General features: G+C 37.7%; 1 protein-coding gene across 1 annotated transcript; it reads right to left on the bottom strand.

Annotated features, from left to right (window-relative positions):
• Positions 1-10,350: 10,350 nt before the first annotated feature.
• LOC139736971 (uncharacterized) lies at positions 10,351-14,721 on the bottom strand. The gene is made up of 5 exons (XM_071647646.1): positions 14,523-14,721; positions 13,692-13,795; positions 12,792-12,979; positions 11,935-12,327; positions 10,351-11,104 (listed from the first exon to the last, which is right to left on the bottom strand). Exons 2-5 carry the CDS (start codon positions 13,788-13,790, stop codon positions 10,828-10,830), a joined length of 957 nt encoding a protein of 318 aa, XP_071503747.1. The 5' UTR covers positions 13,791-13,795; positions 14,523-14,721; the 3' UTR covers positions 10,351-10,827.
• Positions 14,722-17,119: the final 2,398 nt, after the last annotated feature.

Genomic DNA, 17,119 nt, shown 5'->3' with positions numbered 1-17,119 from the left:
AACTTAATTTTCGTCACAGTGAAATTGTCTTTATGTTCCACAGAGCCCTGACAGGTTTCTACCTTTGACCTCTGATGACCTCCAGAGGTCAATGACCTCAAAATTTCAGAAATTTGATATTTTGCATCATTGGTTAATGATAAAACACAGTAATGATGTACTAAAACTTAATTTTTGTCACAGTGAAATTGTCTTTATATTCCACAGAGCCCTGACAGGTTTCTATCTTTGACCTCTGATGACCTCCAGAGGACAATGACCTCAAAATGTGAGAAAATTGATATTTTAACGCGTCACTCATAACTGAAACACGATAATTATGTACTAAAAACTAATTTTTGTAAGAGGAATTGCCTCAATGTTCCACTGAGCTTTTCGAGTCAGATTTCTACCTTTGACCTCTGATGACCTCAGATGACCTATGATGAGGCCAATGACCTCAAAATGTCAGAACATTGATATTTGGTGCAATTGGTTGATGACAAACATGATTTAGATGTTATATTCATTTGTATTACAATTGAATAGTTTTCCTATTCCACAGAGCAAGAGAAATCACTCACGTGTCTCTACCTTTGACCTCTGAGGAAGGTGACAGGTCAATGACCTCAAAATATCAGAATATTGATATTCTATCGATAGTCAATGGTCAACTTTGTAATACCCGATGTACAATCATTTATGCTATAATAGAAGAATCTTGTCATTCCATGGAACATTGGTCATTAGCCTGTGCATTATATCCAACTTTGACCTCTCAGGACAATGAGAGGTCACTGAGGTCACATGTGTAGACTTACCTGTATTGATGTTTGGCTTCATTGGTGTAATCGTAAATGCTTAATCATGTACAAATCACGCATTGACGTTTTGATCAAAGTATGTATGCATATTCCACAGACCACTGGTTTATAGTAACAGGTCTCTGAAATGTGAGAGGTCAATTAATTTAGAAATAGAGCTTAAGTTTCTTGAGTGATGGCAGTGACCTCAAATATAACTGTTATGTTTGGGTTAGTTGTGAAGACTAGCAAATATAGGCAAATATGACCATTATCTCGACACTCGAGGAAAACAAGGCCCACGAGACTGATATACAGAGGGTTTAATCTATTCAGTGTAAGTCTCATAGATTTTTCCCCCATTTGTCGGACTCATTATGGGACTGGTTTGCCTAAGTGTCAAGCTCATGGGCAATATTTGCATAGTTTCCAGCTGGTGGGCCTGTATTGGCCAGTGTAAAGCTGGTGGGTTGTTACAGTATGACTGCGATGAATGACTCATGGTCCTGGAGTATACAGTCCACAGCTGCGACATCATGGACCATCTTGAAAACTTCGACATACTGTGAGGCCCAACATGCATTCCACATGAAGCAATCCTGTGTATTGCAACTAGCTATTGCCATCCGAGACCTACCCAGGGAATAGATAAGCCTTCATGGCAAACCATGGAGAAAGCGGATTGTGCAAAATATTTTGGAGCTCCAATAGGAGGCTCAGCTGGAATCAAATCGCCACAGCAGCTTAAAAAGGTTGTACTTCAACCAAAGACTCTCTCCAGACGAAGATACGAGTATCATAAAGTTCAGGTGTTTTGCTACTCCATGCCGCTCAGGACTGTCCTGGAATATGCATGCATCATCTGGGATCCATTCACCCAGGTGAAACATCATGAAGTTTGGAATGATCCAGAGAAGATACGCACTCTTTAGCTGCAATGACTATCATATGCAAAACAAGCAGTGTTACAGCCACACTTGAACAACAAAACAAAGCAAAACAAAACAAAACTACAATGGCAATCCCTGTAAGAAAGTACAGCACAGGCAAATTCAGCGATGATGTTCTGCATCAAGAACCCCACAATATCCACTCCGCAGGAAGTTGTGGCTCTATTGCTGCATTCATAAAAAAGGGCAAATGACCAAAAATGTCAGGCATCATTTGCAAGAACACAAAGTAGGCCTACTCCGAAAAAAGGTGGCGGCTACTCTCGGCCACTGTCTCTTGTATCTCTTTGAAACACTTCAGGAGATAGATACTCAATATTCAGCTCTGTTATTAAAGATACATATGTCTCTCTTTTTGTTTTTGCATTTGTTTGTTGTTTTTTTGCTTCATATAGCTCTTTGGATACCTTCTTTAACCAATTAAGAAAAGGCTGCATGGCAGAATATCACAAGATTACACAGTATAATGAAGAAGAAGAAGAAGAAGAAGAAGAAGAAGAAGAAGAAGGAGAATAGGAAACGAGATCTGCTGTCAATGATGCAGAGCCAATACCAATCAGTTCCATGGCAGATCTTAGTCGGCACTGCAAAGGTTTGGATGTCTCTCTCTGTTGACAAAGGATATTCTAAAGCTCCAAGTAAGTCCATGGGGTTGTCTGGGCATAGAGGGTTGGGTTGGGTATATGAGGATATGATGCTTTGTCATAACAATTAGGTCTGAGATATCTGTTTTTTTATGTTTGTTTTGACCATCCCGCATGGATCTCCAACGAAAAGGAATGATGATGTGTTAGATCCAGCCGCCACCGTGTTTTTTCAATAGATTTTGATATTACAGTGTAGTTGAGAAAAAAGTAACCGCTCATTGTCCTAGATGGAAGTCAAAATTGAACTGTGTGTGGAATACTCTGCATACAATTTTGGACACACACACACACACACACACACACACACACACACACAATGCATTTTTTTAAATGTAATTGTTATTTCATAAGCAGCTGGCCATTACAAACCAATGAGACCAGACATCAATATTCTTACATTTTGATGCATATCTTTCAATATCCTCCAGAGGTCAGAGGATCATCGCTAATGTTCACGTGAAATGAGTACACGCCTTTTGAATTGCTCACTTTTATTGCTATAGAAATACACAACATGTGCATCATGTCAATCATTAAATATTGTATCAGTTTCATTTTCAGTCTTGGATTATTTTTTCTATGTACAAATAAAATCTTGGCAAAGTAAACAACTTTCACATCAAAATATAAACGAGAATACTAAAAAAGAAATAGATGTAATAACGTGCAAGGCAAATACCAGGCCTACATCATCTTAAGGTATACAGGTGAAGGAAATCACCTTATTGATAAACAATTTACTTGACTGGGATAGCGACCACTGAACAATATTGTTTCTTAAAACTCTCTCTTCTTTTCAACAAGTGGAATAAAACACATGCACATACCGGGGCATCAGTTTGGAGGAGGGGTGGGGTGGTGGCAGGGATAGTTGACCCCCACCCCATTAAATTCTGAGATGTGGAATATGTTTTGTTGTTGTTATTTTTGTTGTTGTTTTTTGCTTTTTGCTTTTCAGACAGAAAACTGCCCAAGTTTTTCACTTTAAGTGTGCATCGGATTGTTAAAATTTAATTCTGAAATGCAAAATCTCCCTTCTGTGAGAGGGGATACCTCCTTTCGATAGACTCCTTCCCCCTGCTTGGTTCCTTCCATAGATATAACATACTTTGGGGAATAATAATTTCCCTTATTCTATGAAAAATGTTTTTAAGAGATATTTTTATTTGAATTCAAAGATGAAAAGGCTTTCCTATATATGCACGATTGTTCATTTTGGAGGGCAAGAGGCATTTGCCCCGCCTCCCGAGAAAATATGGGAGGGGGAATGGTGGGGACATAAAACTTTGCCTCCAAGTATTTCCTGAGATGGAGATTTTTTCTTCACTTTTTTTGATAGAAAATGAATTGTCACTGAACATTTCAGCTATAGTATGCACCAGATTAAAAGGCAGAATCTCCTTTGCATACCCCCTCCCCCACACTATCTTTCGTTATGTCCCCTTCCATATACGCTCAGTGCTTTTGTCCCATTTTTGTTCTATATCATCACAAAGTATGTACTAGATCTTTAATTTCAGTTCCGACATATTACAGAAAATCCCTCTTGTTGGAGGGGGTAGTGTATCTTTCAATTAACAATCCCTCCTCGGTTTCTACCCTTAGATTTGGTACACTCCTTTCACTGATAATTTCCCAAATATTCCATCATAAATGTGTATACTAGATTTTTTTTTTACATTTCTATTCTTACTGCAAAGGCTCCCTCGCATGGGAAGGATTGGGGGACAGCCCCTTTCATATCCTCCTCTCGCTGTATCAACCTCTCCTCCATGCATTGATTATGGCTACACATTTGGGTATGGACTTTTTTTTTTCAAAATGGTAGTTCAACCAAGAGTGGCACGAGATCATTGAATTGCAAACAAAAGAATGCAAAAGCTCCATAATGTGGGAGGGGGATACCTCCACCCACATCCTTCTGTCGATTGGTCTCCCTCCATAGATGGCTGACTTACTACACCTTTTTGATACAAATTTCGAGGTATTCCTTCAAAAGTGCCTGTGTGCCAGGTCGTTGAATCTCATTTCTCAAAATACAAGAGCTCTCTCGAATGGGAGTGGAATACCCTACCCTCTCCAACGCTGCGCTTGCTGGGTTCCCATCCATATAGAATTGGTACACCTTGGTGATCCATAATTTTCTAAATATTCCCCAAAACGTATGCATCAGATTCTTTAACAAAAAAAAAAAAAAAAAACTTCATCTTTGGGAGGAGGGTAGGTGAGATGCGCCCACACCCCATCAACTTCCGTATAAGTGATTACGCTCACATTAAACAAGAGCTACACTGAATCACTGATTTCGGGTCTAAACCTGCAAAAATCCAATCCCCCACCCACATCCTCCCCCTCCCCCTCCGCTTCATTCCTTTGCACCATGAACTTATGCTTTTACATATTTTCCAAGTCCCCCCCCCCCCGTGAAAACAGATCGACACCCCTTGCTCTGTGCACATACCCGACTTAGATAATTACCTGAAAAGTTCTGCGGAATGAGTAGCCACTTTTTTGGTAACAGAAATGCATGGTTTGTAAAGCCCTACATTATAAAAAATTATTAACTATTAACTATCGCAATATCAATATTACCATCCTCACATTTCATTCGAGGTATTTGACCTTGTGTGATTTTCATAGGTGAACGGTAATGGCTCGGTAATAAGCAGGGCCTACGAGTGCTCTCTGGAACATCATCATGTTTACCATTGATGATGCCAAACTATTCTGATATTTTGAGGTCATTGACCTCTCGAGATCATCAGAGGTCAAAGGCAGAAACTCGTCTGTGTGCCTTGGAATATGAAGACGATGTCATTGTACACAGATATGCTTGTTTTGTACATCTTTACCATGTTTGACCTTTCACTAATGATGTCATACTTCAATATTCTGATATTCTGAGGTCATTGACCGCTCAAGGTCATCAGAGGTCAAAGTTAGAAACCTGTCAATGCTCTGTGGAATCAGAAAATGGTTTCCCTGAAGTATAGATGCATGTTTGGTGAATCATAACCACATATATCATTCACAATGTCTAAAAACATCGATATTTTGATATTTAAGGTTCATTGACCTCTGGAGGTCATCAGAGGTCAAAGGTAAAAACCTGTCAGTGCTCTGTTGAATCTGGAAATGATTTCTCTGTGGTATAAATGCATATTTAGCGCAACATAACCACATATATCATTCGCAAATGTCTAAAAACATCGATTTTCTGATATCTAAAGTACATTGACCTCTGGAGGTCATCAGAGGTCAAATCAGACTTACCTCCCGATCTTAAAATAAATCTTATAGTATGTACTAACACTGGTGAAAGTTTCATGCTTTAGTCAAATTTTGCACAATTCACGTGATTTTGAGGGCTTATCTGCTCTACTAACAGGAACAAACGATGTGATGTGAGTCTGTGCTTACTATGACCCTGAACAATGGACATGTATACCACCTGTTCAGAGCTCTGCTCCAAGGCACATGAATGCTTTATCAGTTATTCACGACGAATTGCCCCAGGCACTGCTATAGTCTGAATTCATGGCAAGGGATGAAATGCATGCACACGAAAAAATTAAGAAAGCACATGTTTCCATGTGCTTGCATACACCACATTTTACAATGTATAAAGACTAGCTGTGACGGTGGAATTCCTCATGCATAAATAATGGCACATTCCATCCTGGTCATTGTTCAGTAATTGTCTGAGTGTCAACTATACACACTCCCATACACACCAAATGACTTCTGTGCAAAGTTAAAGTTTTGTACAGAGGGTTGAAAATAGAGCACAATCTGAAACCTAACTGAAAAATTAATGTTTAATTTGATGAAACTGAATTATGTTGTCATTGTAAAATTGTCTCCAACAAAATTTTACACTATTCAGCTATTGCTCATAATAATCAATGTCATTGTTATCTGATCTATAGTTTTTGAACTATTAATGATCAAAAGTAGGAAATGTTTTCTTGTAACACTAGTACATAACAGAAAGTGTTTATATTTCCCCTACTAAGATGAAAAGGGTAAGTTTTCACTGGTGTTGGCTGATTTGTTTGCTTATCTGTTCGTCTGTTTGTCACTATTAAAGCGCAAGGACTGTAGGCTAGATTTGAACAGAATGTTCAAAATAGATCATAAATGGGCTTAATTAACATCCAACATCGTTTGGATAATGAGCTCAATTTAAGCATTTCCCTGAGTAAAGCTCCTATCAAAAATATGCATTCGTGTTGCACTCAGATAATCTTTGAGCGACTTAAGAACAAATGAACAATATACGATAATAACATAAATAATAATAGTAATAACAATAAGGAAACAAAAAAGTCAGTTTCAGCTGGAAATGGCGCTCTTCCGCTCAATACAGTATCATTTCAGCACATTTTCATTGATCCAAATAAAATCTTTATTTTCTCATGAAATCGAATACAATATGCAAGCTTCTGCATCAGCTACATTATATCTAAGTCTCACTTTGACCTTAACCGTTACCTCTAACGCTTGGTAGATGAAAAACTTGGTGTGTGTGTTACAAACTTATTCAATCTTTATATTCCAGACCAACCCCGTACTGTCATCCATATAGATTCTACTTGGTCATCGACTATTTTGAATCAATCCCTCTATATCGTTTTTAGAAAAGATGAAACATAATGTATTGTGTGAGAAAATGCACATTAAACAAAATGATGCTCTAAAAAAAAATCAGAATTCTAACGAAATGATTGAAATAACGTTACAAAATTCATTTTTCCCGAATAGAGTTTTTTTTCTTTAAGTTTGGTAAAATTCAATAGCTTGGCTGATTTAGAGACTATTCGGATTATTGTAATAACATCGTAACGGTACTCTCATTGGCTTGACATGACCAACTTCAAAACGTGGAGAACAGTTCCAAAGCGGAGCAACATATGGCAGGAAGCCAAGTCATGGCCTTTGAAAGTTAAAGAGGAAAGCCACCCCAAAAATAAATGAACTTTAACAGAGAGAGAAGAATATTCCCTTGTCATTTTTGTATCATTCTGTACGAATCTTTTTTTCTCTTTTTTTCTTGGGGGGGGGGGGGAGTTTATTCGTTTTTGGAGTGGATTTCTTCTTTGCGTGCTTTGAGTGCGTATATTGGCACATAAAACATATTAGATATCAATTGCACATAATATCCAAAGTCCCTGACACAAAAAGGGATACGAACCTCACCCTGCCCAAACAGACCAGGGGAAAATAAGTGAGAAGAGATGAGAAGAAAGAAAGAGAGAAGGATAAAATTGGGAGATGGTTTATGGGCAGCATTAAAGGTCTTGTTTACCTTTGGGAGCAGTGATTTTTTTTTAAAATGTTCAAGATATCACTTTTGATGCATATATAATTGTGTAGGTCTGTTCATGGAGCTACAAACGCTCTTGTATCACAAAATATCCTACCATTTATATATATATATATATATATATATATATATATATATATATTGCAATAAAGCCTAAGATATAAGGAGATATCAGTATTTTTCCCATTAAACCGCAACTGTAGACGGTTTAGTGTGGAAACATTTTTATTATAACTATTCTTCACATTTTGTATACTTAACGATGCTTAAGAATGATTACTTACGGATTCAAATTTTTACAGTGTTTCTATCCCTCACTCACATTTGAGAACTATTTGAAAGCACTAATGCTGGGTTTTTTGTTTCTTCCGCAAACGGTAAATTTTGCCTTTAGTAATTTACGTTCTACAAGCCATTTCGTAATTAGCAAATGCGCGCATGTCGAAAAATGACATTTCATCTCACTCACAGTTGGTTAAACACTTCAGTCGTTTTCAAGGCGACGTAATGCATTAGCTTGCCCGATGTAACGATACCGTAATTTGTGTTCAAGCGAAGAATGAACATGCGTGGAGCAGCTTACCAGTAAGGCCTGTCAATATAGTTTTCTTTATTCATTTTTCACACTTTTTTCCTTCAATTTGATAGATTTGTAGTTCCAGAAATCTGGAATAAATACGCCAACCCTAGTTTTAAATTCGTCTTTTGTCGAACATTTTCGAACAAAGTCTATTGAATTTAGTAATCTGTCACATATTTTCCTCAATTACAATTCAAATTCTTCCATTTCAGTAATTAACTGGAACACACATTAAAGTACACACACGCATGAACACAAAGTATACAGCGTAACTTTCTTTTATTGATTTTAAGATATGATGTTATGTTGCTGAAGTATTTTTTTTTACCTTTGTTACATTCAATGACGTCAAACTTCGACGTTCAGTATCATTCTGTTATTTGGCTTTTTCTGAAACGAGAGAATAATCAATTATGAAATTTTGTAATGAAATTAGTAATGTGACTATCATGGCATTTCCTTTATTTCAAAGTGTGAGGACAATAACTAGGCTACATGAAAAGTTGTATGTGCTTTTCATTAAATTTCGTGCAAATATAGCAGTCATACGAAAATCGATAAGAAAGTCGAACCATTGCAATATCAGATAAAGAAATTTGTGACTGAGTGAAGCGAAAAAAAAACCAGCACAATGATATAAAGTAATGTATGATTGCTTTTATCATTTCTTTTCTATACTTTGGTGAGGCTGTGAAGGCGGCCCCGTCTTCCTCTATCTGTAATGAAAGCTTATCAGCCATATTAACCCTGCATGTTCTGAATTATTACATTACATTATTATTGCATGACGAAATAACGACATCGGTGACCATCACTATTCGGCTAAAGATTTCTTCAGTTTGCCACCAATTTCAAGAGTTTGTCACTCCGTCTTTTCGATTGATATCACGGAAGCACATTCATGTTCCCGAGTCATTCCGGCGAGGAGGTATCATGATAGTTTTAGTCATGAATACTGAGAATGCGCTACGTATAGAAAAGGGATATACCAGTTCTTCCATTCAATAGGAAATGTGAGTTTTTTCAAGGCTACCCGTGCGTGAAATGCAAGGAATTAAATCAGTTATCTTCTGCTTATTACATTGTCCTATATGTATACACAAAATATACTTTTATTTTTCTTTGCTGGTTGCAACTACAAAGATGATAAGATCATTCTTATCATTGCATATGTACATGATTTTAATGTATTGAAAAAAAAAGTACATGCAAAAGGTAATTTTTTAATCTAACTAGAGTCAAATGCATTTAAGAGCTATCGCTCCAGATATTACGAATGCTTAAAATTTAATACGTATGTGAACTCGGAGACTGTAAACTCAAGCATGTTCAAGGAATTTAAACCTTATGAATCTATCTCTCTCTGTCCCTTAAAGGAAACCTCCGGATGATTTTCACATTCTTACATTTGAACCACTATAAATTAGTTATACTGAGGACAGAGTTTCAGAATTTGTGATAATTGAGATGAAGAATAAGAATATTTTCAAAACTTAGAACAAATTGCAATGAACAAGGATGATGACATGGCAGAGTCACCATAAAAATGCATGAGTTGGGGCTCAAGGAAGCAGAACAAAAGAAGAAGGCATGCATAGATTATACACAGGTGAACTCGCAAACAAGCGGTATTGTAATTGAATTACACGGCTACATTTCTTAAATATGTGAACCTCCTATGTCATCATCCTTGTTCAGTGTAATTTGTTTAAGGTTTTTCAAACTATTGTATCTCTGCTCAAGAACCACAATAAATTCCAAAAATCTATACATGGAATTGTCGATTTACGTACTACATGATGTGAAATTATGAAAATCGTCTGGAATGTCACTTTAAGTGTAAACTGGTACTGAATGTCACGATACAATAATGATCAGGGGCGGATCCAGGAATTCTGTAAAGGGGGGCGCAACTAATATTTCTGGTGCCACTTCCGGGTTTTATTTCATTTTTTTTCTGTCTATTTCTTTTGTTTTTAACGATAAATAAAGGGGGGCGTGCGCTTCATGCGCCCCCCTCTGGATCCGCCACTGATGATAAATTTAGTAAATGTCACGGAACATTAATTGCGTTTTCTTTGGAGGCAATGTGCTCTGAATATCTCTGATATTAGCTCCTGCCAGGAAAGTCATGTATTAGGTAATGGCAGGAGCATGTGGACGATTAAATTACATGCATTGTTATTTTGATAGGTCAATGATAAAGTTATAGACAAGTACCTTTTCATGTCATTGAGATATTGAAACGAACACACGGCTCTTACATCGCATGATAGGCTGTATGATTGCTTATAAATGCCAAATAGAATGCAATATATCATCAACATGCTGTGTAAATTGGCTATGATCGTCTTCACTTTGTTTATAATCGACTGACGCGTAAAACATCTTCTTATTGCAATTACTACAGAATATTCATAATTTTTCAGATGAAGCGTCAAATAAAAAAAAAAAATGTAGTCCTTGTATACGCAAATGATACTAACTCTAATATTGTCATGTTACATTTAGCAAATTGATTTCCAACTCAGCAAAGTGATCTTTAGACACGAATCTTCGTTGCAGCCATTTCATTGTAATAGGCAGACGTTTCGTCGACAGCCTTGATCACATCCGGGGTCATTTCAGAGCGCGGGATTTTGGGCGCACTGGCCGTGAATGAAGAGGAAGCAAACGCCTTGCCGTAGGAAATCTTGATGGTGTCATCGTTTGGCGTGCCAACAAGTGGGAAAAGGGTTTTCCATTTCTTCACGACATCCGCGCTGGCATCCCACTTCAACAGCTTTTCATCCCATGGCATTCCACACTCCTTGAAATATCTGAGATAACAGGTTGTTGTAAAATGTTACATGACATCTGAAAGAAGAAGCTGATTTCACTTCATCTTCTCTTTTTCTTTTAATCTTTCTCTCTTTCTCGCAAGCAACACTCAAGCATTTTTTTTTCATTCATATAATTACATAGCAAAATTGTTTTCGGCAATCACTGAATCTTAAATACACAGTCATTATCATAGGCACGCTGCTATTGTACAGTGACTCCACCCGGCGGACTAATAATTCATAAGTTGAAATAACTCTATCAGGACTAGTATAAGGTATAAGCTGTCATTTCAATCTACAACATTATCATAATATTGTTATGCACAATATATATATTCAGTATATTCAGTACGTGTGTTTTCATCACAATTAATTGTTGAATAAGAACCTTTCACGACTTTCCTATCTGTAGTAAAAGTTACGGAATACATCTCATACCCATGTTGTACTAATCACGGCTTCTGGACTTTCACTTATCTAATTGAAGTGTTACACTTTGAAATAGAAAATGTGCAACGAGTGAGCAAAATAACAACCTAAAAACAAAAAGGTAAGAAAGTGGTAAAGTGTTTCATTTTATGTCCATAGTTGTGTAGCATTATGATCTGATAATGTGTTACCAGTCTTTACTCTCTGATGGCAGCGCAAAGTTACAATTTTTGAGTAGCTAAACTAGTATCGAATATAAACAATCCTGTTTGCAACAGGCTTTTACAGTATATTTATTCACAGCAAGGGCTGTTTCATTCATTAATGAAAAGGCCCGATCAGGTGTCCCTTCTCATAATACTTCTCAAACGGGAAAGAATAAGTGAATTTGTGTTTACCGACTCAGGACGGCAGCTGGCGCTGCAAGAAGATCGTCAGTGTCGATTACCACTGGGTTAGGGTCCAGATTTTCCTTGACGTACTTCCACAAGTCGTACTGACACTTGTAGGTCATGCCAGGCCTTACGAGCGGGTGGTCGGTGGTCAGATCGAAGGTAGCTTCGTCCGGCGGCTTCTGACCCGGCATTGGCATAGCTTTCATGGTCTCGATCAAGATTTTACGCCACGAGGGGAACATTCGCGCGGGATCGCGGATGAGGAAGGTGTGGCGCAGACCGGAAGCCTTGCTGGGCAAGAGGTCAAGATGACCAGTGACCCCGTATGCCATGTCCTTCACGAAAACCGACTTCCCAGCCGGAAGCGCCTCGAGCTGTCTGCGACAGCCATCACGTCTACATCAGAGGAAGATGAGGGAGACGTCCGTTACACCATGATTTCACATTTCAATAATTACAAAGAAGCCTAATCGATTGTAGTCATAATTAGTTCAATACAACTGACGATTCAATGGGAGCCGAATAAAGAACAGTGATTGCACGGGAAAAATAAGGTCAGAAAGATATTTCAGCACCTGTGAAATGCACAGATAATTTTGTGACTATCATATTCACTGAAGACAATAGTAAGATTTTGTTTTAATTCTGATGATAAGCGCAACTTTGTAAGTGTTATGAGTTGAACTATAGCAGTTCATCATACCGATACCCTTGCAACATAAAGGATCTATATAGGTGATGTTATTGGATATGTGCTTTGCATACCTACACGTACACTATCGGGTATCATGCGTAATGTGATGGATATGATAGCTACAGTGATGACGTTGTTAATAATGATGAAACAATGATCATCTTACACCCATACTGATGTATCATAGAGTTCCGGCTTGAACTTCTCCTCCAGAGGGGTGCCCTTCACCATCGCGCCAAGCTTGGTCAAGAGTTCTTGTGGTCGAAACTCGTCCCATGACTTGGGCATTTCTACAGCCATCATTTTGAGCGATGATTCTTGCATGGCGGCTATGCCATAGGGATCGAACCATACCTATATACAGAGATGTAAGTACAGATAGGCACATGTATATGAAAATTTAGCATACTGCCTACATCCATGATGTGGCGAATATCTTTTGCCTACAAAAGAACAATGCAACATTTTGACCAGTTTAACATTTTGCTTCTAAATTGATGGAAGAATGATTGTATCATGAAGCTGCGGCATTACACGGCAAGGCACAGGTCACTACATCGTTTGTGTCCAAATGCGCCCTCAGTTAATTAATTGTTCCAATTTCTTTAAAAAGTTTGATATTTGAAATAGGTCACTCACGTTGAAATGTTTGCGCACATTTATTTTCTTAAAAATAGATAGAAACTACAATAGTATTTTGTGTGTGCAAGGAGTTTGTCATCATGTCACTGTTTCAACTTTCCATCGTATGAACAGTGTTATGAAAGTTCACGAATGAATATACAGCTGTATATATATTTTTTGTATTTAACATATATTATACAGAGAGTGCAGTAAATGAAGTTAATTTTGCTGTTACATGTACTCTTCGTAAGTATATGATGGTATATTCGATCCGCATGATAGACTGGTTGGTGCCTTCTTTTTTCTCATGTGGTCTATAATCATACATAACGTGCGATCTCACGTAGAGGTACAGCAAAGGAAAATATGGCAGTCGCTTTTCAATTTTGTGCCCGATAATAAGATATGAAGTTATTCCTTACTCTTACCTACGAAGCCTTACCTGCGTGTTGTCGAGTGCGGTCAAACACTTCGCAACGGCTGTCGAAGCTGTGCGTGGTACGCACCACATCACCACACGAAACGGCTTCTGATCTGCCATACTGTCTGTAAAGTTTTCACATAAAATTATACTTTTAAAAAAGCCACTCATTAACAGTTTCACAGATCCTTCTTCAATGTCAAGTGTAGACGTAGTCCATCACTATCTGGTGTATTGGAATATACAACTGTTGATTAGGACGCGGAAGTCGAAATGCAGAATACACAGATCAAAGGAACATGATACAGATATAAACATAGTAAAGACTCCCCCCCCCCCCAAAAAAAAATAAATAAATAAAATTAAAAAAATTAAAAAAAATAAAGATGAATCTAGAGATCCGTTTACATCTCGAGCGTTAAACGGAAACATTATGCATCCAGATTATTAAGTGTCATCTATGCGCGTGTGCCGATTTTGAATGTGCTACTTTAGCAAGATTATCTAAGTGTGTGGATCAAGTTGATACAGACCAATATACACATAATGTTCAAACTATCTTATAAAAAATTCTCGAAATGGAGAAACATAACTGAGCAGAAAATTGAATTAAGCAACAATAAAAGCAAAAACACACGGAACAACGTCTAGTTCAAACACGCGCAATTTTCCATTTCTTTTGAAACAATGTATCAAGTGGCAAAGCAACAACAACAAAATTCGATCGTTAAGGTATGACAGCTTTTTGGTTATGACAGCTTTTTGAAAAAGGCATTAAATTGCTCTCGCGTAATTTTCGAATTCGTTGAGGAGTGTTGAAACTACATACGATCGAAACATCTTTCATCTCACCTCTTTCTTTTTCCGTTGAAAAGAAAATGACGTGTTGGATAAATCCCTGATTCAAATCCTACGATGCAATTTATGTCACTTGAAAATGAGACCCTAACAGATGAGCTTTATCGACAGTCTTGTACCACTGAATAAGTAAGAAATGATGAATCCGGGTTGGTGCCTTGGTGAAAATGACGCAGACGCCCAGGGACTCTACTTGTCGAGTCTTGCCGAGGTCTTGTCGAGGTGTTGTCGCGGCCTGCCGGGTATACAGAACATGGTTCATCCAGGGAGGTGGGACGAGAGTCGCAATCCACGTATAAGGGCATGAACAAGCAGCCCAATACTGTGACTATATTTGTACAATGCGACGAATCTAATCAAACAAAACGTGCATTGTCATTCTCCGTATTTGGTGCTCAACAGTCAAGCAAAATATTCATGTTATATACTGTGAGCAAACCAGTTATCGCCTATTCTCCTTTTTCAGTTTCTTTGCCACTTGTTTAACTGTAATGATACGCTATCATAAGAGATGTCTTGTCGCTGCCATAATCTGTTTGTAGTGACGGCTTATCTGAACTGTATGCCTCACGTGGATTTGGAAAGGTGTCGGTCCATTTCGTTTGTTTTGCTTAGTGGTTAATGTTTTATTTCTCTCAATCAAGACAATATGAGTGGGGGACTATAAGGTGTTTGATGGATGAGACTGCCTGTCAGTCTTTTCATATGCAAATTCTACAGTCAAGAATAGGTCAATCAGTGCCGAACCGAAACATTCTCAGCAAAAGAAAAACGTTTGATTGCATGTAAGCTAGGCTTTCTCTAACTTTATATTACTACTTTAAATCACGGGACTGGGAAGCTGAAATCAGTTTTTAGTGCTTCTAAGAGATATAGCCCTATACTCAACGCACTTTATTTGTTTTTACTGGCTAAATGGTGCATCAACATTGACAGGCGCAAATACTACCCAGTTGAGATAAAGATGAAACAAGAGGCAAGCTATTACCTTTATTGATAATAAACGTGCCAGTGACAATGCGTCCGCAGTCAAGATTAGGCCTATGTATAAAATGTCAAATGCAACAGAGCAGGTTGTCGACGATCTTTGCAGGATTTCGCAAAGCAGGCTGCCGAAATACTGCTTGTCGGGGTCAGTTATGCACGTTGTCTGTGCTATTTTGATACCGACGGTGATCACTGCTTAACGCAGTGTCTACAGTATATTCAGAAACAATTGAATAAATCAATGAAACAAAATCCAACGAAACTAGAAAAAATAAACAAAAAATGAATAAGTTGAAATAGAGTGAAAAGCACACTAAATTAAGCACTGGATCGCGTTAGTTTGTACCTGTGTACGTCAAGACCGCCGGAGAATGCAGAATAGAAGAGTGAGGAACTTATAATACGTTGAAAAATTATCCTGCTTTCGACTTTACGAATATGTACTCCCAAAAGTACACGAAGTAGATCTTAAGATCAATTAAAATGGTTTGCATGGCTTTAAATAATCATTAAGTAAACAGCAATTAATTCGGAGACAGTGATTTAGAATATGGAGTTTGAATAATTTGTCACATTTATAAAAAGAGTAACGACAGTAACGTTGATTAAAAGACTTCTAATAGTGGAACGTATACGCGGGTTAGATTAGATGTATAAAGCTTGGTAATGGGTGTGATGGGAGTTCTATATATCTCTAAAATGTAGGACCTATTATATAGAAGTCTAGCTAGGTTCGATAAATATTTTTTGATTGTCCAAGGCATGGCAAGGTATGAAACGTTGTTGACTTTATCTTTGATTAAAAAAAAAGATGGGGTGATGTATGCCTTGATGATCTACAGGTATAATGAAACATTGCCTTTGACCAAAATAATCACTTTGAATTGATTCATAGACAAACCAAAAATAACGCTATTACAGATCAACCGATTACTTTCCAATAATCAGTGATAATCGGTATGTAAGAAATGAGGGCACTGCGGTCGAATGTCCATCTTGTGTAGTGATAAAGAGTTGGATGACGAAGTATGACTATTCTCGTTACCAGGTACCCATGCATTACCAACAGTCTTTTATAGTGGAGCCTTCTGTATTTCTATTTTTTCCACATATTAAATGAGTGTGTGCGTGTGTGTGTGTATGGTTGATTATAGACATCAACAAAATGCTAGTTTTCCCTTTTGAGTATTATTCAAATACATGACCACTTTCAATTCTTACGTTGCACGTCCTGTTTAAAAATTGATATTAAGTTTGAATTGAATTTGAATTAAAGATGGACCCCAAGTCTGACACTAAGCGAAGCAGGTTCCAATGTTATGAGGTCAGAGCTGCTTAAAGAGTCATCTCTTTGATGGATAAAGGGGCATATCTGATCTGCTGTGTCTATAAGCACTGCGGGCGCTCTTGCTTGTTTAGGCTGAAGAGATGCCGCCGGTGAAGCCAGCTATAACAGAACACTGATGTACGATAAACTATGGCTCTAAGGGAATTCACTATAATGCGACAAAGCTTTACAAAAGCCCGTCAAAGAGCTCTTAAATGACACACGTACTCGAGTCAAAATTAATTTGAGTAGCCAGCAATTTATTCATGGCAATCCG

The sequence above is a fragment of the Diadema antillarum genome, unplaced genomic scaffold, assembly GCF_040938485.1.
Source record: "Diadema antillarum isolate AM-2024a unplaced genomic scaffold, OU_Dant_1.0 seq00000674_RagTag, whole genome shotgun sequence".
NCBI classification, from domain to species: Eukaryota; Metazoa; Echinodermata; class Echinoidea; order Diadematoida; family Diadematidae; genus Diadema; species Diadema antillarum.
The sequence above is the reverse complement of the archived record's forward strand: the minus strand, read 5'-3'. Positions and strand labels throughout refer to the sequence as shown.

Coding starts and splice junctions, on each gene's coding strand:
- LOC139736971 (XM_071647646.1), bottom strand. CDS start 13,790: ATGGCAGATCAGAAGCCGTTTCGTGTGGTGATGTGGTGCGTACCACGC. Junction 12,328..12,791: donor TATGATACATCAGTATGGGT/GTAAGATGATCA, acceptor CCTCTGATGTAG/ACGTGATGGCTGTCGCAGAC. Junction 11,105..11,934: donor CCAGCTGCCGTCCTGAGTCG/GTAAACACAAAT, acceptor CTGTTATCTCAG/ATATTTCAAGGAGTGTGGAA.